The 24,275-nt window shown below is 37.5% G+C and overlaps 1 protein-coding gene across 1 annotated transcript in view; it reads right to left on the bottom strand.

Moving 5' to 3' along the window:
• The window catches only part of LOC128636246 (mucin-5AC-like), a 108,565-nt gene that overhangs the window by 72,817 nt on the left and 11,473 nt on the right, over positions 1-24,275 (bottom strand). Inside the window, exons 5-6 of the mRNA XM_053689283.1 lie at positions 23,531-24,249; positions 1,166-1,317 (exon numbers count right to left, since the gene is read on the bottom strand). Coding sequence (XP_053545258.1) covers positions 1,166-1,317; positions 23,531-24,249 — 871 coding nt within the window. The remainder of the gene's footprint in view (positions 1-1,165; positions 1,318-23,530; positions 24,250-24,275) is intronic.

A 24,275-nucleotide genomic window follows, 5' to 3' on the forward strand; every position in this document is an offset into this window, starting at 1 on the left:
TCTGTGAAGAAGAAGACCAGGTAAGCATGGCTCTCCAGCGAGTTGAAGGTAAGTATTAACCCCTAAAAAAAAATTAAGGAACTCATTTCATCAGTAATTTTTTGTTATCTTTACATTTCATTGGTGCATTCAATCGGATATTCATTTTGAATTTAAGATTTTTCTTACGAATTTACATTTGTAACTAAACAGATTCACATCTCTAATGTTTGTGAAAAAGTTAACAATTTTTGTAATTTGATCGTATTGGAGGCAAAACGGTGGGGAAAAAAGTATATAACAATGGGCCTAGATCAATACCTTTGCGCAGTCTATTAAATAATATTTAGTTGTGATAGGTTAAACAAAGGCTCTATTTCTGTTTAAATAGAGTGATAGCAAAAATACCAAAAATTCTCTGGTACTTCGGGCAAGTTTATCTCTGACATTCTCAGTCTTGAAGGGGTTTAGCTAAGTATAATAATTTTTTTTATCACCTATCTATATTATTTATTAAATTTTACCATCTTTGGTAATTTCACACTGAATTGTTGTTTTATTAGATATTATTGCTCAATAACGTTGTGTTTTGACTGAAGTGATTTATTATTGTAGCCCATTTGATTCAAACCAATTGGCTGAATTCTGCTTTATCATGTATTGTAACCATAAAATAAATAAATAGTGCAATTACATCATTCTTTTTGGGCTAAAATAAATTATTTCACCCAGAACCAGTAGTGGACCTTTTCAACATAGAGCCCTGGTGCCCTCTGAGCCCCCCAAATGTAACTCAGTAGTAAGCAATAGTAATAATATACATGTTACTCTGTATACTGATTTTGAGGGTAGATGGACCTACAAACGGCACCAAGAAAAAGCTGTTCTGCATTAAGATTGTATATATTCAGCACATGCCTATATATAGTCTCGCTGCTATGGGCCCTGAAGCCACTACATCTGCTGCACCAATGGAAGTTCTTCTCCTGCCCAGAACAATACAAATCTATATGTAATTAATTTAAAAATAACATATATGTTGTAGAATAAAGTTTCTTATATGTTCACAATAAAACTGGTCTTTTGACAAAAATAAATCTCAATACATTTTCTTTGTGAAATGTAATCTATTTTCCTTTACAATTATCATTACCTTGATGTTTCCAATGTCACAAACTACACATACCATTGATCACAGTGCAATGTGATTATTTGCCCTGGTTGATAGCTGATTCCATTATGCTGGCACGGACATTCTTCTACTGGAATGCAGGTTTTGTTATCGCTTAGATACAGTCCTTTTGGGCAGATGCAGCCTGAGACACAAAGTGGGCTGTACTGTCAAAGCATATGGTCAGCAAAAAGGAGATTTCAAAAGTAAAGTGATGGTATGAGTATCTGATATAAAGCAACAGAAAAGATGCTCATAGAAATAAAAAAAAATATGTACATGTACAACATTCAAATTAATTAAAGGGAGTGTATTGGGTACAATAAGACCAATTCTCCACACTGTGAAAAATATAATGAAAATCCTGTCATAATACACAATAATAAAGTGAATAAAAATAAAAAGAAATGTGTAATATAAGTACACCACAAAATAGGATCCTTCAAAAAGCCGGAGGTTGTCCAGTGAAATGTACGTTGGAACTATAAGACCAATTCTCTACACTGTGAAAAATATAATGAAAATTCTGTCATAATACACAATAATAAAGTGAATAAAAAGAAAAAGAAATGTGTAATCTAAGTACACCACAAAATAGGATCCTTCAAAAAGCCGGAGGTTGTCCGGTGAAATGTACGTCGGAACTATGGGATATTTGGACTGTGATGTCACTGGGAGGGTTAGGACTCTTTCGAACATCCACTTGCTTTTGGCTAACACTTATGTGTTAGGTGTTTTTTGCTGTTATAGCGTAGTTTGTTCATAATAAAAGTCTATCTGACCCAAGTGATTTCTATGTATTAATAAATACTTTTTTTCAAGTTTAAAGTCCTATCGGTCCTCTGTTTACAAGAATTTATTACATGGGTTTTTTACACTTAGAACTTAGACATAGCTCTTGTATGTGTGAGTACGATTTCATCTATCTCTCAGATTGGATTTTTTACAGTACTTCAATATTGCTTACCTTTTTTAATTTAACAGGATACTAAATATACATTTTTTCTTTAATGATTCAGATAGAGCAGGCAATTTTAAGCAACTTTCTAATTTTCTCATATTATCAATTTTTATTTATTCTCTTGCTACCTTTATTTAAAAAAAAAGCAGGAATGTAATGCTTAGGAGCTGGCCCATTTTTGGTTAAGAACCTGGGTTACGCTTGCTTATTAATTGGCTAAATGTAGTCACCAATAAGCAAGCGCTATCTAGGCTTCTGAACCAAAAATGGGCCGGCTTCTAAGCTTAACACTCCTGCTTTTTAGAATACAAAGGATAGAGAGAGGGCGCCACTATCTCTATCCTTTGTATTCCAACAGCTTTCCTACACTCTCCGGGATCAAGAGGAGCTGCCTGGCCTCACCACACTCAAGAAGAAGATCACCCACTTCTCTCCAATCAAATACAGTTTTTTACGGACATATCCAGAAGTTGATACGGTAGACCCGTTTTTTAGACTTACAAAGTCAAACTTTTGACATCTAACCGTTTTAATTCAGCGCGGTTTCATATCCCCTTCTGGGATACTGTTTGACTCCTGCTTTTTAAATAAAGATGGCACGAGAACGAAGAATAATTGATAAAAGAAGAAAATTAGAAAATTGCTTAAAATTGCATGCTCTATCTGAATCACAAAAGAAAAAAAATGTGGGTTTAGTATCCCATTAAGGACATTTCCACTGACGACCCCTGGACCGTATATCCTATTTTTTGGTGCTCTTCTATTACACATTTCTTTTATTTCAATTCTCTTAACTGGCATGGAGAGAAATATCACATTGTACATTAAAAAAACTATTTTTATTGTGTACATTGAATTTAAATTTTACTGTGTACATTTTTAATGCATATCATTAAAAGGACAGTCAAGTCAAAATAAAACCTTAAAGGAATAGTATAGTCAAAATTAAACTTTCATGATTCAGATAGAAGATGCAATTTCAAGCAACTTTCTCATTTACTCATATTATTAATTTGTCTTTGTTCTCTTGGTATCTTTATTTGAAATGTAAGCTTAGAAACCTGCCTATTTTTGGTTCAGCACCTGGGTAGCGCTTGCTGATTGGTGGCTACATTTAGACACTAATCAGAAAGTTCTACCTAGTTGCTGAACCAAAAATGGGCCGGTTCCTATGCTTAGATTCCTGCTTTTTCAAATAAAGATACCAAGAGAACAAAGAAAAATTGATAATAGGAATAAATGAGAAAATTGCTTAAAATTGAATGTTCTATCCGAATCATGAAAGTTTAATTTTGACTAGACTATTCCTATTACTTTCTCTTTGTATTCTGTGTAGGAATGGGTGAATGTTTTTCAACATTTGAAAAATTAAACACATATTTTAACACATATGGTCATTCATTTTAATTACAAATGTTTATACAACAGTCTAACATTTGCTTAATGGAATTTCTAATGCTATATTTAAATTAAATATTAAATTTGAATATTTCTAATTTGAATATTGCATAATTTGAATCGAATTATGTAATATTCAAATTCTTATTATGTACATTCAAAAACTGGAAATAACATTTGATTATAGAATATTAATGAATTCTCATTCTTATCAACATTTGATTGTCAAAATTTCCATAGCACTATTCGTTCTACTAAGCAAAATAGACTTTCACTACATTCACCCATCCCTAATTCTTTGTTGAAAGCTAAACCATTGAAGCCACCTCTTATCTCAGTGCATTTTGACCGATTTTTAACAATTAGACAGTGCTAGTTCATGTGTGTCATATATATACAATTGTGCTCACTCCCGTGAAGTTATTTATGAATCAGCACTGATTGGCTAAAATACAAGGTTGTAAAAAGCACTGAGATAAGGGGGCAGTCTGCAGAGGCTTATATATAAGGTAATCAAAATTAAAAAAAGTGTATTAATATAACAGTATTGGTTATGCAAAACTGGGTAAATGGGTAATAAAGGGATTATCTATCTTTTTAAATAATACAATTTTTCAAATTGACTGGCCCTTAAGTACAAGTATTAAAGCATACTGTGATTATGATTTTTACATCATAGCTTCAATATGCTAAACTTCTAATTTTATTAAGCATGCAATCAGGTAATGTATGTGGTCTCTCCTTCACACACAGAAATGTAAGGTATGGCCTTTGACATGACACAGAGCACTCAATATAAAACAAATCTTGTAAAGGACCTTGTAAAACTGATGGATCTTATAAAAATAATCTCTCCTGAGAGGAGAGCTTTAGAGAATTGGTCTCATTGTGAGAAGTATAGTTTATTATAGCATATACAAATGAGTAATAAGTTCTGTATGTGTCAGCTCTGGATCTGCCTCAGGCCTCTATCAATTGTTTCTGTCTATTATATTTACTACACTATAGGAACCAGCTTTGCAAACATAAAGGTAATATCTTAAGCATCATATTAATATCCAAGCCGTCAAAATGGGTCCCCCAGAACAAACAGCAACACACTCAACAGATGACAGTTGTCTCTTAGAACATAAATGAGATGCATGAGTGCCAGAGACTTCTGTTTCAAACAAAAGAAGCTCTACAGACCCCAGAACCGATCAACCTACACTTTGAACTCCACCAGAAACAGCAGCCAATACTCCAAGTAGTCCAACTATAATAGCAGAGCCCAATATTTCACTTTCAGAGAGGTTTTCTGGAGATAGAGGCACTTACCCCACCTTTATACCAGCTTGTAAATTCCTTTTTTGAGTGAAACCACGCACATACTCTACTGACTTGTGAAAGTGCAAACTAGTATCTCTACTTTGTGGAGAACCTCAGCTGTGGGCCTGTACTCTAGTGCTAGCTAACAGTGATGCATTAAACACCTTTGACACTTTCCTAACTGCTATGAATAATTTGTATGGTGACCATAATCCTACTCCAACTTCCCAGAGAACCTTCCAAGCATTACATTAAGGAGAGAGACCTGCAGAGTGGTATATCTGTGAGCTCAGATGCATGCCTGGAATGAGCCAGCCCTTTTAGACCAATTCTGAACTGGTCTCTCAGAGGCACTAAATGATTAATTGGCTTGTCTTAACCCCTAAACACACTAGAAAATATGTTAACCTTTGTGATCTGCACTGACCAAAGGTTAAGAGAGAGAAAATGGAAGGAAGCATCATATTTCTATGAACCTAGAATGGATATTCATGCTGCTGCTAAGAAGAACTATAGGCAGTCCCTGAACTTCTGCTTATATTGCTGAAAATCTGGAATCTCATTTGCACCTGTCCTGCCAAAGAGAAAGGAGGTGGAAGCAAGCCCCCTACACCTTTCACTCTCCAACAAAGCCACCTCCTCTCATGTACAGTATCTATTCTCATGTTATTACAGTGGGAGAAAAACTGACGTGATCTCTGCTATAATACATTTTTTTAATAGATGCAACACTATTCTTGTGATAGTAGACACGTTTACAAAAATTGCACATTTCATTCCAACAATCGGACTTCCAAATGCAAGTACTACTACAACTATGTTTTTAAAAGGAATATTCTGCTTACATGGACTACCATAATTTACTACACTTTCATGCCTGCCTAACATGACTCCTGTCCCAGATTAAACTACTACTCTACAAAAACTACAATAACAATTTTATTTATTACAGAAAACTGTTCTTCACTCTCAAAGAAGACAGAAACACCAATCAGATGAACACAGATAATTTGTATCTCTTTATTAAAGTGGATATAAAGTGTGGCTATCCACCTGCAATTTACAGCTGTCATGCCCCTCAAATAAGTCTGGTCCCCAATTTCTTGGTCTCTTTGAGATATAAAAAATAATTAACCCTTTAAAAGTTTGTCTAGACCTCCCATAAACTTACCACTTTTCCCATTTCCTTATTGAAGCCTTGATCTCCTTCTGCAGTCACAACCTTGTATACAGAACCTGCTACTATTCAAGTCAACGGCATGTTAAATATGAGGTGAAGGACATTCTAGATTTGCCTCTTTGCTGGGGAATATTTAGTCTCTTGGAAATAAATATTGGGAGCCAGTAACTAACACCTATGCTCGAGACCTGGTGCAAGCCTTCCATAAATGCTATCCTTAGAATCCATCTTTGTCATCTTTTAGCCAGAGTTTGGTGCTTGGGAGGGGGCTGTGTCATGTCCCTGATGGAAGTTGATCTGGCATTCCTGTCTTTTTTCTTCTACTCCCCAGAGCCTCCAGAGTGATTTGGGTCTGAATTATTCTACTTTTTTTTGTCATGCTCTCTGGCTCCCCCTAATGCCAGCTAATGGTCATAAGCAAGCACAAGCAGATACTTTGGCCCATATTTATCAAGCTCCGAACGGAGCTTGAAGGGCCGTGTTTCTGGCGAGTCTTCAGACCCGCCAGAAACACAAGTCATGAAGCAGCGGACTCTGAGCAGGCGGACAGGAATCGCCGGAATTCAACCCGATTGAGTACGATCGGGTTGATTGACACCTCCCTGCTGGCGGCCAATTGGCCGCGAGTCTGCAGGGGGCGGCGTTGCACCAGCAGCTCTTGTGAGCTGCTGGTGCAATGCTGAATGCAGAGAGCGTATTTCTCTTCGCATTTAGTGAGGTCTTGCGGACCTGATCCGCACTGTTGGATCAGGTCCGCAAGACCTTTGTTAAATAGAGGCCTTTAAATCAGTTGGGCATTGAAGTGGAAACATTAGTTCCTGATGGAATTCCTTCTGTTTTGCTGCTCTGAACCTGGATTCCTGACCTTGGCTCTGTATATTGGAATTTGCCTTTGCCTTAATAGATGGTTACTATGCCCAGCTTGATTGATCCTCTATTGCTAACCCTCAGTCCTGGCTACTCTACTTACTGTACTGAACCAGCTCTGTAGTCATAGAGGTATTGTCCCAAGTAGCACAGTATACTTGTACTCTTCCACAGATATGGCTTTCCTGCAACCTATTACTTCACACTCAATTAAGAAAACTATGTAAGAGAAGGTGATGCAAAATAATATTATTAATAATTGTAAAATTTAAATATTTTAAAAAAATATCAACATAATTTTCACAATATCTATAAATGTAATTTACTCACACACTGTGCTTTTGGAGAGTAACAACTCTGTGGGCACTCAGATCCTTTGGCGTCTGGTCCAGCATTGTCGCAATCAAAGTAAACCATAGGGGGATGACACTCTTTAAAACATAACAAAGAACAAGAGAAACAAAGTATATCAAATCAGTTATTATTATAAAACAACTTTACCTATATGATGTTGATCCCTTAAGGACAAAAGTTTTTCTCAGTTTGTGTTCTTGAAGGGATAGTAAAGTCCAAATTAAACATTCATGATTCAGATAGGGCATGTCATTTTAAAAAACTTTCTAATTTACTTTTATCATCAAATTTGCTTTGCTCTCTTGGTATTCTTAGTTGAAAGTTAAATCTAGGTAGGCTCATGTGTTAATTAATAAGCCCTTGAAGGCCACCTCTTATCTGAACGCATGTGAAAGTTTTTCACAGCTAGAGGGCGTAAGTACATGTGTTTACTATAAATAACATTGTGCTCTGGCAGGTGGAGTTATTTAAGAGTCAGCACAAATTGCCTGAAATGCAAGTCTGTCAAAAGATCTGAGATAAGGAGGTAGTCTGCAGAAGCTTAGCTACAAGGTAATTACAGAGGTAAAAAAATATATTTTTATAACAGTGTTGGTTTTGCAAAACTAGGGAATAATAAATAAAGGGGTTATCTATTTTTGTAAACAATAAACATTTTTATGTTTTCTATCCCTTTAAACAACACAGGCAATTTGGGCATTTTTGCTCACTATTGATTTTACATTAATTATCTCCTCTCTTTTTTATGTGCACCCATACATATTATACACAATTTTTAACACACAAGCAGACCTTTATTGTGATACCTTAATTGAGTATATAAAATAACAACAAATTGTAATTTAATAACGAAAAATTGGAAAAAATTAAGAACAAAACAAAACATTTGTTTGAACTTTTCTTTATTTTCACTTCTACAAAACTAGTGTAGCTAAAAAAATATACCTGCAAATAAATTCATTAAGTTGTTCTTATTTGTGGAATACTCCATAGGTCTAGGTTTGCAAGTCATTTATAGTAAGTATAGGCCAAATGCTACAGTAATGGAAATATTGGCTTAACGCTGAAATTTGCTATGCTTGGACTGTAAGCTAAATAACAGTCACCCAGTTCAAAGCTGCTACTTAAAAGTATATCGGCTAGATTTAGAGTTTTGCGGCCAAAGGGGTGCATTAGCTACGCATGTTTTTTTCCCCCCGCACCTTTTAAATACTGCTGGATTTAGAGTTCTCTGAAGGTCTGCGTTAGGCTCCAAAAAGGGAGCGTAGAGCATAATTTACTTCAACTCTAAATACCAGCTTTGCTTACGGTAGCGGCCAGCTTGAAAAACGTGCTTGTGCACGATTCCCCCATAGGAAACAATGGGGCAGTTTGAGCTGAAAAAAAACCTAACACCTGCAAAAAAGCAGCGTTCAGCTCCTAACGCAGCCCCATTGTTTCCTATGGGGAAACACTTTCTAAGTCTGCACCTAACACCCTAACATGAACCCCGAGTCTAAACACCCCTAACCTTACAATTATTAACCCCTAATCTGCCGCCCCCGCTATCGCTGACCCCTGCATTATATTATTAACCCCTAATCTGCCGCTCCGGACACCGCTGCAACCTACGTTATCCCTATGAACCCTTAATCTGCTGCCCCCAACATCGCCGACACCTATATTATAATTATTAACCCCCTAATCTGCCCCCCCAACGTCGCCGCTGCCTTACCTACACTTATTAACCCCTAATCTGACGACCAGACCTCGCCGCCACTATAATAAATGTATTAACCTCTAAACCGCCGCACTCCCGCCTCGCAAACCCTATAATAAATAGTATTAACCCCTAATCGGCCCTCCCTAACATCGCCGACACCTAACTTCAAGTATTAACCCCTAATCTGCCAACCGGACCTCGCCGCTACTATAATAAATGTATTAACCCCTAAAGCTTAGTCTAACCCTAACACCCCCCTAAATTAAATATAATTTTTATCTAACGAAATAAATTGACTCTTATTAAATAAATTATTCCTATTTAAAGCTAAATACTTACCTGTAAAATAAACTCTAATATAGCTACAATATAACAAATAATTATATTGTAGCTATTTTAGGATTTATATTTATTTTACAGGCAACTTTGTATTTATTTTAACTAGGTACAATAGCTATTAAATAGTTAATAACTATTTAATAGCTACCTAGTTAAAATAATTACAAAATTACCTGTAAAATAAATCCTAATCTAAGTTACAATTAAACCTAACACTACACTATCAATAAATAAATTAACTACACTACCTACAATTACCTACAATTAAATCAACTAAACTAAATTACAAAAAAAACAAACACTAAATTACAAAAAAAAAAAAGAATACAAGAATTTTAAACTAATTACACCTACTCTAAGCCCCCTAAAAAAATAACAAAGCCCCCCAAAATAAAAAAATGCCCTACCCTATTCTAAAATAAAAAGTTAACAGCTCTATTACCTTACCAGCCCTTAAAAGGGCCTTTTGTGGGGCATGCCCCAAAGAAAACAGCTCTTTTGCCTGTAAAAAAACATACAATACACCCCCCCAACATTACAACCCACCACCCACATACCCCTAATCTAACCCACCCAAACCCCCCTTAAAAAACCTAACACTAAGCCCCTGAAGATCTTCCTACCTTATCTTCACCCAGCCGGGTATCACCGATCCGTCCAGAAGAGGGTCCGAAGTCTTCATCCTATCCGGGCAGAAGAGCTCCTCCAGAGGGTCTGAAGTCTTCATCCTATCCGGGCAGAAGAGGACATCTGGACCAGCAGACATCTTCATCCAGGCGGCATCTTCTATCTTCTTCCATCCGGCGCGGAGCAGGACCATCTTGAAGCAGCCGACGCGGAGCCATCCTTCTTCACCGACGGACTAACGACGAATGAAGGTTCCTTTAAATGACGTCATCCAAGATGGCGTCCCTCAAATTCCGATTGGCTGATAGGATTCTATCAGCCAATCGGAATTAAGGTAGGAAAAATCTGATTGGCTGATTGAATCAGCCAATCAGATTCAAGTTCAATCCGATTGGCTGATTGGATCAGCCAATCAGATTGAGCTTGCATTCTATTGGCTGTTCCAATCAGCCAATAGAATGCAAGCTCAATCTGATTGGCTAATTGGATCAGCCAATCCGATTTAACTTGAATCTGTTTGCACACAAAATTTATAAAGGCTCAAACATATGTGGTCTCAGGTGTTAGAAAAAAAAGGCAGCCAAAGGGCTTTAACATAGACATACATACATGTCTATATATGTGTACATATGTGTCTATGTATTTATATGTGTGTGTATATATATAGATAGCTATAGACAGATATTGTACCAAAATACCATCAGATATATGTATATGTATGTATTTAAGAATAAATAGAACATATTTTGCTATGTGCAGAACATTGTAATGTGAAATATTCATATTTTCATGTTGGTTTAGTGCAAATGAGAATATGCAATCGGCTTTGCGTGAGAGTGGGGTGTTTTTCTCCATTGACTTCTATGGGAGAATACATGAATGAGCACTCAATATTTTAACTTTGGATTTTTGCGCTTGTCAGGTTAGCACAAAATCGAAAACAGTTTACTTTCAACTCGTAATACAAGCGAAACCCGACGAGCACAAAAATCTTACTTCTCAAGCGGAAGCGTTAATTTGTGCTCCACTCGTAATCCGGCCCATTATGTTTAAAGGGAGAGTTCACCCAAAAATGTTCTCTTTAAATTGTTCCCAATGATCCATTTTAACTGCTAGAGTGTATTAAATTGTTTACAAGTAGCTACTTTACCAAAATTTCAGCATTTTAAATAGCTGATTTAGCCTGTGGTATAGCCACCTACACGGAAAGTTTCTATACTGCAGTCTAGGCTATTGACAAGCCTAAGTAAACACAGCCAGCAGAATAAATTACAATCCCAGTGGGCTGCAGGATTGTTAAGTAATAAATTATATTTTTCCATTGTTCTCTCTAAGTATCAAGCTTTTCCAGACAAATATAAGAAAAGGAAGCAAGTGTGTGTACACAAAGTGATAACATAATGAGATCTGATATTACCTGAACTTCAACCCATTGTAATAGGCTGTGGTTTAAAAGCACAAAACCAGCTACTTCATATACACAAATAAACCTGAAAACACAATTTCTCATACATTTTATACTCTGCAGTTGGTATAACAAGTCATTGAAAATATGTTAATATAAAAACAATTTTACAGTGTACTTTCCCTTTAACTATTTTATAGCCAAGGGCAGAAAATAAAATGTAGGGGTAAAAAATCACAAAAAAACACTTTATTAAAATTAAAATTATAAAAATCAACTTTATTAAAATAAAATTAATTTTAATTATAAAAATAAATTTAAATTTTTGTTTTACTGTATGCGTTCACTGGGACAGAAGGGGAGGGGCCGACACAAAACAATTTGTTTTCAAGTTATTTTATTTTTTATTTTTATTTTTTATTGAGATTTTTAGCAAATACAGGATATTGAATATGTTCACTCACAACAAAGTTACAGGTGAATTTAAACTTTCTTTAGCAGTTACAGAACCTTTAAATATGCTCGCTAGCAATGAAACCCAAGCTGCATATAGTTTTAGACTATAGAAAAGAATAAAACATACATTGAATAATGTGGTCTACTGAATAAACTATTTACTGAGCTAATAAGACTGTAAATCCTGAGTCATATAAATATATTGAAATATGCATATAGAAGCTGTTGTATTGAACAAGCTCGTATGAAATCTCCTTTTTCTAATATATATGACTTCCTGTGAGTGTGAAGGCCACCCTTGGGCTTATGAACAGGTATATGAGAAACTGGAGGTAAATTATTACCCCTCTGAGGAAGCGTTTGTGAAACGCGCGTCAGGGATCCGTCAGGAGTAGCTCTGTGTCTCCTGATCGTTTTTTTAATTTGCTTGCTCTTGTGGGTAAAAGTAATGTACTTTTAACTTACTAATATGTATCACAGCCTCTGGTCCTTATAAGCAATATAAGTAATATTAAATCAGCCCTCGGATTGTAAGGGCTTAGTTTACTTCTAATAATTTACAGACTGTTGAACGTTATAGATTATTTTTTCTAGTACACAATTGCGATTGTGCAATCCACTGAGCTTAAGTGTTTTTAACTCTTAGCCTTGCTACTGTATGTGTGCATGTTCCTAGTTGATAACAATAAAGTTTAAATGTATGAATGATATGGAACATTTTTAATATTTATATAATCTCTGTTCTAGCATAGCTAACTGTTACTATACGATTGTGGAACTGGTTCTTTTCTTAAACTGGATTGTATCCTTTGTTACAATTAGTTTAACTAGTTGTTGTATTCAGCATTGCACCAGCAGCTCACAAAAGCTGCTGGTGCAATGCCGCCCCCTGCAGACTCGCGGCCAATGGGCCGCCAGCAGGGGGTCGTCAGTCAACCCGATCGTACTCGATCGGGTTGAATTCCGGCAATTCCTGTCTGCCTGCTCAGAGCAGGCGGACAGGATTATGGAGCAACAGTCTTTGTGACCACTGCTCCATAAATTGTGTTTCTGGCGAGTCTGAAGACTCGCCAGAAACACGGGCCATCAAGCTCCGTTTAGGAGCTTGATAGATAGGCCCCTTACAGTTGTCTATTGTGACCTTGTTGGTAAAGAGCTGGCATGAGAAAAGCGGCATATTATCAAGCTGATTGCTTTCATTATGTTTAGTTTTAGTTAGCATCATGCCAAGCTATTAAAGTAGGGTGACCATATTGCCACTTTAAAGGGACAGTCTAGGCCAAAATAAACTTTCATGATTCAGCATGTAATTTTAAGCAATTTTCCAATTTACTTTTATCACCAATTTTGCTTTGTTCTCTTGGTATTCTTAGTTGAAAGCTTAACCTAGGAGGTTCATATGCTAATTTCTTAGACTTTGAAGCCCACCTCTTTCAGATTGCATTTTAACAGTTTTTCACCACTAGAGGGTGTTAGTTCACGTAGTTCATATAGATAACACTGTGCTCGTGCACGAGAAGTTATCTAGGAGCAGGCATTGATTGGCTAGACTGCAAGTCTGTCAAAAGAACTAAAAAAAGGGGCAGTTTGCAGAGGCTTAGATACAAGATAATCACAGAGGTTAAAAGTATATTATTATAACCGTGTTGGTTATGCAAAACTGGGAAATGGGTAATAAAGGGATTATCTATCTTTTAAAACAATAAAAATTCTGGTGTAGGCTGTCCCTTTAAAAAGGGACACATATGAAAAATACATGTCAGGGCTGTGTAAAGAAATGTTTTGTATAAGAACCCTTACATATGTATTTTTCATATGTGTCCCTTTATAAAGCAGCAATATAGTCACTGTATATTAAAGGCATCAGTGGGAGAGTCAATACTCGATATACAATGAAAGGTTGCTGGGAAGTCTATGAGTGTGTCTGGTGCAAAGGCACAGTTCCACTGAGAAACAGCAGTAAATTAGCCTATTCCCATGCTACATAAGCAGCGGTTATAGAGAGAGCGTATCCTCCTTCCCTGCATCTTATGGTGGAGCCGTTGCGGCCAGACCAGGCTTGAATGGAAATCAGTCCCGTACCTTATGGACAACCGGGTTTAAGCCATAAGTGCATTTAGAGATACTGGGTGGGGGTTCCTGTAAAAATAACTAGCCGATGTCATGTCAGCAGTTTTAGATGCTGTAGGCTCCAGTTCGTAGAGTGCTGTTAGAAGCGGAGTATATGGTGGGTGGTTAAGATCTTCTGGTAACACCAAATCTGTCACACAAATTTCCTCACTCCAAGTCCGTTCAGGTCGCCCATTCTCTGTTGCTCCAACGAGTTTAATCCAGGGTTTGAAGGCCTCATTACGCTTTCAAGTATGTGGCAGAGTTCCCGCTCAAGCTCAGCCATAGAGATAAATCACTTAAAAAGAGTGATCTTTAGAGATAGGAAGTAATAGTCGTCAGTGACTGTTGTGCCCAGCCTGATTGCAGGGGGTCTCTAAAGCTTCATATTAGGCTGCAGCCATAGGCCTCAAAGGTCCAGATTGGGGTTATAGTTATTATTCATAAGAGGTCCGATGTTCCGACAGTAATTGGCGGATTAACAGGAGCTCCAGATATTGCGACCACTTATAGCTGCTGCCCGGACACGCCCCCATACAAACTATTGTTAGCAAACAATGGCGTGTCATTTTTGACATGTGATCACAGTGACTGGCTGTTGCATTGTAGCATCCTGGTACATAGGCTGCCTTTAAAGTATACAATTCTTGAGACTGCCTGTCATGGTGATTAAATACTCATTGGGCCCCATATACGAAGAAGTGAGCCCCATATATGAGAAGTTGTCTGCTCACCTTCGCTACATACGGGCAGCGGACGAACAAGATCCGCTGCCCGTATGTATCATTACATGCTCAAGTGAACATGTAATGTCCGCCCCTTCTCTCACGTGACCAACCGCGTGAGAGAAGGGACTGTCAATAAGTGATTTCCACTGCTTCTTACATTGCAGAAAGCAGGCTCACATATGCGAACCTGCCCTGCAAGGGCTCCGGAGCAGCTTTTTCTACTTAGTACTTAGTAGTTTTTTCACTAGTATTGTATGCTGAAATAGCACAATCTTGCTACTGTCAGCAAGACCGCCTCTTACAGATAGGGTTGCCACCTCAACTATGTTCTCCAGGACACTTATAAGTCATGCATGCTGCAGGGTAAGCAGGGCGGAACATGTATTATGCCTCTGGACATCACATGAAAGTGCTCATGAAAAGCACAATACTGTTCCTCCCTGCACACCCTACATCATGTGTAACTCATAAGTGTCCAGTAAAACATGGCTGAGGTTGCAACTCTATTTACAGTGCACAGAACTTAAGCATTGTACAGGGTACTGTGCGTGACCTTAAGTGTTAAAATGCACACGTTAAGGGGTCAAGGATAGTATTAAAGACTTCTAAACATTCCTGTAATCCAACAGAATCTGGAGAGAGGAATCAGTAAATTAAAATTTGCTGTCCATCTTTCAGATACCTCATTTAACATGCATTTAAAAATTTATTTACAATATTAAAATTTGGTAATGGCTAGGGTTAACTATGCAAATAAGTAGACCAAAAAGTAGTGTATCTTTAAAGGGACATTGTATATTGTGCACAGCCAGTACTGCCACAGCCAGTGATGTCTGATATACACAATATACTGTGCACCAGTGTTAATTTCGTCGACTAAAACTAGACTAAAATGACTATAAAACTAAAGAAATTCTGATGACTAAAATACGACTTAAACTAAAATGACATTTTAGTCAAAAAATCCAATTACCTTTCTTTTGTAAAATTTACGAAACTTAATTTTATTAAATTTTAAGATAAATAAAGACATGTTATATACCACAACAGTTAAATCTGTTATATCTGTATTGCATGTTCAAACCTTAATACCACAAATAAAAACAAGTTAATAAACCTTTACTCCAGGAGTATATAATGAGTTTGGAAGTTCTAGAGCAGTGCTAATAACTTTGCCGAAAATTTTACGAATCTGTGAATAATAAATTGATTCTTCCTATAGAAATAAGCATAACCCACAAGTATGGGTTTAAGTTATGCTGTGCCTGTGCTAGCTGCAGAAACTTTTTGCTGTGTTGAGTTACTTGATACTTGTTTTAATTATTAACAGAGAACTGTTAAAGTTTTTATATTGGGTAATATGTGCAATACAGCCAATACAGTTTACAGTTTTGTTTTTTTATATTTTAAAGTTGCACTTCTGTTTGTTTATGAAACTTGGTTTTATTTAATTTTAAGTTTAATAAAGATGTTATATATCACAATGGCTAAATCTGTGTCTGTATTGCATGTTTAAACCTTAATACCATAAATAATAACAGGTGTTATGTTTACTCCTGGAGTATATAATCAGTTTGCAAATTATAGAGAAATGCTTAAATAATGCATTACATTTTAACTAAACCCCTTAGATTTTAGTTGACTAAAATCTACTGGAGATTCAGTCGACTTAAACTAGACTAAAACTAAAACAATTTAGATGACTAAAATACGACTAACACTAAAATGGCATTTTAGTCAAAAGACTAAAACTAAGACTAAATTTAAATTTGCCGTCAAAATTAACACTGCTGTGCACAGCTAGTACTGTCACAGCCAGTGATGTCTGATGTACACAATATACTGTGTACAGCTAGTACTGTCACAGCCAGTGATGTCTGATGTACACAATATACTGTGCACAGCTAGTACTGTCACAGCCAGTGATGTCTGGTGTACACAATATACTGTGCACAACTAGTACTGTCACATACAGTGATGTCTGGTGTACACAAAATACTGTGCACAGCTAGTACTGTCATAGCCAGTGATGTCTGATTTATACAATATACTGTGCACAGCTAGTACTGTCACAGCCAGTGATGTCTGATGTACACAATATACTGTGCACAGCTAGTACTGTCACAGCCAGTGATGTCTGATGTACACAATATACTGTGTACAGCTAGTACTGTCACAGCCAGTGATGTCTGATGTACACAATATACTGTGCACAGCTAGTACTGTCACAGCCAGTGATGTCTGGTGTACACAATATACTGTGCACAACTAGTACTGTCACATACAGTGATGTCTGGTGTACACAAAATACTGTGCACAGCTAGTACTGTCATAGCCAGTGATGTCTGATTTATACAATATACTGTGCACAGCTAGTACTGTCACAGCCAGTGATGTCTGATGTACACAATATACTGTGCACAGCTAGTACTGCCACAGCCAGTGATGTCTGATGTACACAATATACTGTGTACAGCTAGTACTGTCACAGCCAGTGATGTCTGATGTACACAATATACTGTGCACAGCTAGTACTGTCACAGCCAGTGATGTCTGGTGTACACAATATACAGTGCACAGCTAGTACTGCTACAGCCAGTGATGTCTGATGTACACAATATACTGTGCACAGCTAGTACTGCCACAGCCAGTGATGTGTGGTGTACACAATATACAGTGCACAGCTAGTACTGCTACAGCCAGTGATGTCTGATGTACACAATATACTGTGCACAGCTAGTACTGTCACATACAGTGATGTCTGATGTACACAATATACTGTGCACAGCTAGTACTGTCACAGCCAGTGATGTCTGGTGTACACAATATACTGTGCACAGCTAGTACTGTCACATACAGTGATGTCTGGTGTACACAATATACTGTGCACAGCTAGTACTGCCACAGCCAGTGATGTCTGATGTACACAATATACTGTGCACAGCTAGTACTGTCACAGCCAGTGATGTCTGATGTACACAATATACTGTGCACAGCTAGTACTGTCACAGCCAGTGATGTCTGGTGTACACAATATACTGTGCACAACTAGTACTGCCACAGCCAGTTATTTCTGATGTACACAATATACTGTGCACAGCTAGTAATGTCACAGCCAGTTATTTCTGATGTACACAATATACTGTGCACAGCTATTACTGTTACAGCCAGTGATGTCTGGTGTACACAATATACTGTGCACAGCTAGTACTGTCACAGCCAGTTATTTCTGATGTACACAATATACTGTGCACAGCTAGTACTGCTACAGCCAGTGATGTCTGATGTACACAATATACTGTGCACAGCTAGTACTGTTACAGTCAGTGATGTCTGGTGTACACAATATACTGTGCACAGCTAGTACTGCCACAGCTAGTGATGTCTGATGTACACAATATACTGTGCACAGCTAGTAATGCCTCAGCCAGTGATGTTTGATGTACAGAATATACTGTGCACAGCTAGTACTGCCACAGCCACTGATGTCTGATGTACACAATATACTGTGCACAGCTAGTAATGCCACAACAAGTGATTTCTGATGTACACAATATACTGTGCACAGCTAGTACTGCTATAGCCAGTGATGTCTGATGTACACAATATACTGTGCACAGCTAGTACTGCTACAGCCAGTGATGTCTGATGTACACAATATACTGTGCACAGCTAGTACTGTCACAGTCAGTGTTGTCTTATGTACACAATATACTGTGCACAGCTAGTACTGTCACAGCCAGTGATGTCTGATGTACACAATATACTGTGTACAGCTAGTACTGTCACAGCCAGTGATGTCTGATGTACACAATATACTGTGCACAGCTAGTACTGTCACAGCCAGTGATGTCTGGTGTACACAATATACAGTGCACAGCTAGTACTGCCACAGCCAGTGATGCCTGATGTACACAATATACTGTGTACAGATAGTACTGCCACAGCCAGTGATGTCTGATGCACACAATATACTGTGCAGAGATAGTATTGCTACAGCCAGTGATGTCTGATGTACACAATATACTGTGCACAGCTAGTACTGCTACAGCCAGTGATGTCTGATGTACACAATATACTGTGCACAACTAGTTCTGCCACAGCTAGTGATGTCTGATGTACACAATATACTGTGCACAGCTAGTACTGCCACAGCCAGTGATGTCTGGTGTACACAATATACTGTGCACAGCTAGTACTGCCACAGTCAGTGATGTCTGGTGTACACAATATACTGTGCACAGCTAGTACTGCCACAGCCAATGATGCCTGATGTATACAATATACTGTGCACAGCTAGTACTGCCACAGCCAGTGATGTCTGGTGTACACAATATACTGTGCACAGCTAGTACTGTCACAGCCAATGATGCCTGGTGTACACAAAGTACAGTGCACAGCTAGTACTGCCACAGCCAGTGATGTCTGGTGTACACAATATACTGTGCACAGCTAGTACTGTCACAGCCAATGATGCCTGGTGTACACAAAGTACAGTGCACAGCTAGTACTGCCACAGCCAGTGATGTCTGGTGTACACAATATACTGTGCACAGCTAGTACTGTCACAGCCAGTGATGTCTGGTGTACACAATATACAGTGCACAGCTAGTACTGTCACAGCCAGTGATGTCTGGTGTACACAATATACTGTGCACAGCTAGTACTGCCACAGCCAATGATGCCTGGTGTACACAAAGTACAGTGCACAGCTAGTACTGCCACAGCCAATGATGCCTGGTGTACACAAAGTACAGTGCACAGCTAGTACTGCCACAGCTAGTGATGTCATGACATGGGGGGGGGCAATCCTGGTTTATTTTATGATAGTTAAATAAGAAGAAAAGGCTCTAAAATTCGTTAAGCAAGTAATGAAACATAATACAGACATTTCTAATATAGTTGATTAAACATTCAACTGTTTCTCCAAATAAAAATTGTATCACAGTTTGTGTGCCCCTCATATTCTTGCCCTTAATTCTTTAAATTCAGATTAATAAAAATAAAAAGTAGTCAAATATATAAATACTATTTATTTTTTTCATAAATCAACTCATCATTTAGTTTTTTATTGCAATAGTGGGCAGGTATATTGTAATGGGAAGTTGTGTAACTCCTAATATCTGATACTTGGCCACTGATATTTGATACATGGGAGGCTATTGTTATTGTAGGCCTGAAGGAGCATTGATTGTCATGATAGGACTGATAGTTTTTAGAGATAGGAGTAGGAGAAAAGCACCACTCCTGTGCGTTACAGAGGCACACACACAATTATTTAATATTATATATCTATTTAAATATATGTATATATTGGAAATATAAAGAAAAACTAAGCTCCTTAATTAGGGTATTGTCATCTCATGTTTTCTTCTAATGAGCTTACAATAACATTTTTGAAGGGCACTACATTTCAGTGGACCTGTTGCCCAAAGATATCCACATATTACTCTATATTATGTTATATGCCATTTATTGCTGTGTAGGGCTTTAGAACATAATGGTTACACAGGGGGCGTGTCCGGGCAGCAGCCATGCTAGGCTGATATACCAGAAGCTGCGAGTGGAAGTTTGACAATCTGTCATTTATCTTAAGAAATATTAAGAATCCCAATCTACAATTGACATTTCTGAACGTATAAAGCTCTGCTCCAACAAATGATACTGATTTGCTCGAGCGACATCCACTTTTGACCTGGTCTAGACTGTTGGAACTTTGGAGACGGCATTACAAAAGTCCAATAACCCCCCCCACCCCGGTAATGCTGTCAAACTTAGGCAGCGAACTAAATCATAATAATCATGAAAGGGAACCTGCATATAATTTTAAAGGAGGTGAGCAAACTAATGGAGGAAAAAGTTCGCCAAGCTCTCTCTGGTAATTGAGAAGAGTTTTGCGGCATGTGGGGTCAAAAAAGATGGCAACCTCTCACCTAACATTTCATTTTCTGAGGAGGGATCCTCTATTGGGGACAACTCTGAACCGCTTGACCCTCTGTTCCAAACACCGCAGGAGACCCAGACTGCCAGGGATCAAACCGAGCCTGTCACTGGGGCTGAAGTGCATGAGATGACCATGTCGGGATGTGCCAAATGGACGAGGAGTTACAGAGACGAGACTTGTTCTAATACTGGAGCTTGTATACAAGTGAAGATGGCCACGGATGTTTCTGTGGAGCCGAATGACATTGAAGTAATGACTCATACCAAAGGCTACCTCTACTCACCCTGATTTGTCCCGCCAGTCTGGGGAAGCTCCTTGTAGCTCAAGTGGAGGCCCGGTGCCACCGGGTCAGAAAGCAGCCTTTGCGAGAGAGTCCAACCAAGCCTGGGGACAGTCTAGTGACTCTAATGTAGAACCGAACTTACCAAGCAGTGTGTGGATATCTAAGTCCGGTATTGGCTAAACACCATAATTGTGTGAGATCTTTACAACAGGGTACCTGGTTACCTCTTGCTTTGAATGTCCCATATGTTAGTCTTTATAGACTTTAACCAGATCTCCTATATTTTATACAATGTGAGACCCTAACTAAAAACCAACATATTTTTTATTTTTAGTTCCATACCGTAGTTGCTCCTATATATTACATGCAGAAATCTCCTAATTGTTGGATTAATCAATATATTTCTTTAAATATCTTGTGGGCTAGAATATATAGCTATGGCATATATTTTAATACATAACCTGCAAGTTATATTATTTATGGTAATGGTTATTGTTTAATAGAGTTGATAGGACACTCTGTGTATAACAATATAGTTGTGTATTTTGTACTATAATTTCGTCATTTTCACAAGGGGTTATACTTTAATGTACAGTAACTTAGTAAGACTGGCAAACAACTAGGTTAATAAAGACAAGACTCCTTAATTTTAAAGTTCCATAGACAAAACTATGTGCAGTTGCACATCTATAATTAGGTAAGGAAATGACCTAATGTATCTTTCTTTTTTTTTTTTTTTTTTGGTTGTGACCTTGGTTATGGAATAAGGGGCTATGGATATTATCCATAGTCCTGGAGCAGGATTTACTTTCCTATACACCGCACCTAGGCAATCCCTTAGATAGGATAATGAAAGCTAACTGCCACTACCCGTCTCAATATGATAGTTAAATTGTCTAATTGAACAAAGATTGTCATACTAAGTCTATGGCCACAGGTTATTGGGCCCATGCTTCTGTGGCAGACTTACACTCTCCTTAACACCCATATAATATTTCCGTAGGCCTGAAGATTGCACATATATGGCTAATTGTCCAGTCCCTAATTAAGTTAAGCATATCTACATTCGGATAGTCCATTGTATATTTCTCCCTGATTTCTATTTTTTTTTAATAACTAATCCGAATATTATAGGTATGGACAACAATATTTTATGTGGCTTAAGAACTGCCAGAGGTTTAGTATACAAGTTAGGGGTCCATGCACCTCTGTATGATCTCACAATATCCCTTCCATATGTTTTTTAGATTTTACTTAATGGTTTAGTTATTTTTGTGTGATTGTTTACAATTGTATAGTATATATATATATATATATATATAGTTCTTGACAGTTTACCTACCAAAACAAAAGTAAAATGAGGTTACTTATTCGAGATCCAAAGGTGGTCTCCTCACATCTGAGACTACCTGCTATAGCTGTAAATATGGTACCTTGTTGTGGGGCCCAAGAGTGACCTCTTAAACCATTCAGCGGGTATATAGTTTTAATGGCAAAAGATGTACCTTCTAAATTTACACTAAGTAATGTAACTATACACTACATCTCTTTCTGGACTCATAATGGATATGTACTTTGCAGTTATCTTTCTCTGTATAGTGTTTATACATTTCCTGTATGCTTGCCTGAAAATGAACCTCAATAAAAATTAAAAAAACACACACTACAAGGCATTTATATGGGTGAATGCATTTGAAAGTTGACAATTACCTGTAAATACTTCATTACAATCTAGTCTTCCTTTTATGCAGACACTAAAAAAGAAAGAAAAAGTCACCAAGTTAGTAACACCACTAAATTGTCTGTCTGTATGTATGTATGTCTATCTATCTATCTATCTATCTATCTATCTATCTATCATCTGATTTAGGATCACATTTGCCATTGAGTCACAGCTTGATACTCGTAAAATACTAATTCTGATAGCTAAATTCACAAGTTTATCTATCTGTCCATTTATCTACAGTATGTATCTCTCTGTCTGCCTCTATCTATCTATCTATCTATCTATCTATCTATCGATCGATCAGTAGGTAGAGTACAGAAGTAAATTACATGACATTTTAAACTTCATGGCTACCTTATGGGATGATTAGAATGTATAATTTTACATCAATAGTTCCTACAAGTAATGAAGCCCATATTAGCTACATCTAATATATAACGCCATTTAAATTAGCTAGTCATAATTTTAAGGACTTAAGGCACCATCTCCAATTTAAAAAAGCAAAAAATAAGTGGTGCTCAGGTGGATGCGCTCAGAAATCTTTTATTCTGATATGGACATAAAATATTATAAAAACACTTTCAAGTGAGGATGAATAGCTAAACACGTTTCGGCTTATGCCGTCATCAGAAGCCTAAATTTAGTTACACACCTTCAACTCTTTAAAGGTCCTCAGCTATTCTGATAGGTTCACAGTATGGTCACATGGTAAACCGTGATAACTGCTCAGTTAACCCTCTATCCTATACCAAATAAGGTGTATACATTATTATTTTTCTCCATAACCCTTATTGGGCCTCCGAATTGTGGATTTAAAAGACAAATTACATGAGTATGTGACCCGAACTAAAAGACATGCTAAATAGAGATATTGATTATGTCTGCATCTGTATTAAATCCCTGGGGCAATCTGGTTTGTAGCATGAATATCCAGAATGCGTTCCTTCTGGACAGCAGGTTATCAATTTTACCCCCTCTCTCTGGCATTCTTACTTTGTCAATCACCAGCCAGTTACATGATTCCACTTGGCCCTTATGTCTTTCTATAAAGTGTGCTGCCAAAGCTGAGCAAGGTGTAGAGGTGGAGATATCATTCAAATGTTTTCTTATTCTCACTCTAACCTCCCTGGTGGTCATCCCTACATATTGCTTCTTATACTCCATGCACTGAGCCAGGTAGACTACATAGTTTGTTTTGCAATTTGTACAGCTTGAAATGTCATATACCTTTTGTGTCACTTGAGATTGGAACTGTCTTGCCACCAAAGCATGTCCACAAGCTTTATAATTGACGGCGCCACATGTATGGTGTCCCTTACAACTGAGCCAATTGCCTGTACCCTTATTTCTTGTGTTAACCATACTGGGAGAAAGGTAATTCCCTAAAGTGCGGTTACGCTTGGGGACAAAACAGCACTCCTTCTTGAAAATATCATATAAATCGTTGTTCATTATTTGTCCATATTGACTACTATATGTGGTTACAAAAGTAAGTTTATCTCTATTATGTGTTCTTCTTGGTGCCCTGAGATCCAACAGCAAATCATTCCTATCTACATCTTTGACTTGTGTGAATGCTCTATCTATAACTTCCTGATTATAGCCTCTTTCAAGAAACCTTTCCTTCAGTACTTGACTTTCTTTCAAAAAGGTTTTGTGCTCTGAGCAATTACGTTTCAAACTTATGTATTCTCCTTTTATAAGGCCAAAGCCTGCATGTTTTGGGTGAGCACTTTTA

The sequence above is a fragment of the Bombina bombina genome, chromosome 7 (assembly GCF_027579735.1).
Source record: "Bombina bombina isolate aBomBom1 chromosome 7, aBomBom1.pri, whole genome shotgun sequence".
In the NCBI taxonomy this organism is placed as follows: Eukaryota; Metazoa; Chordata; class Amphibia; order Anura; family Bombinatoridae; genus Bombina; species Bombina bombina.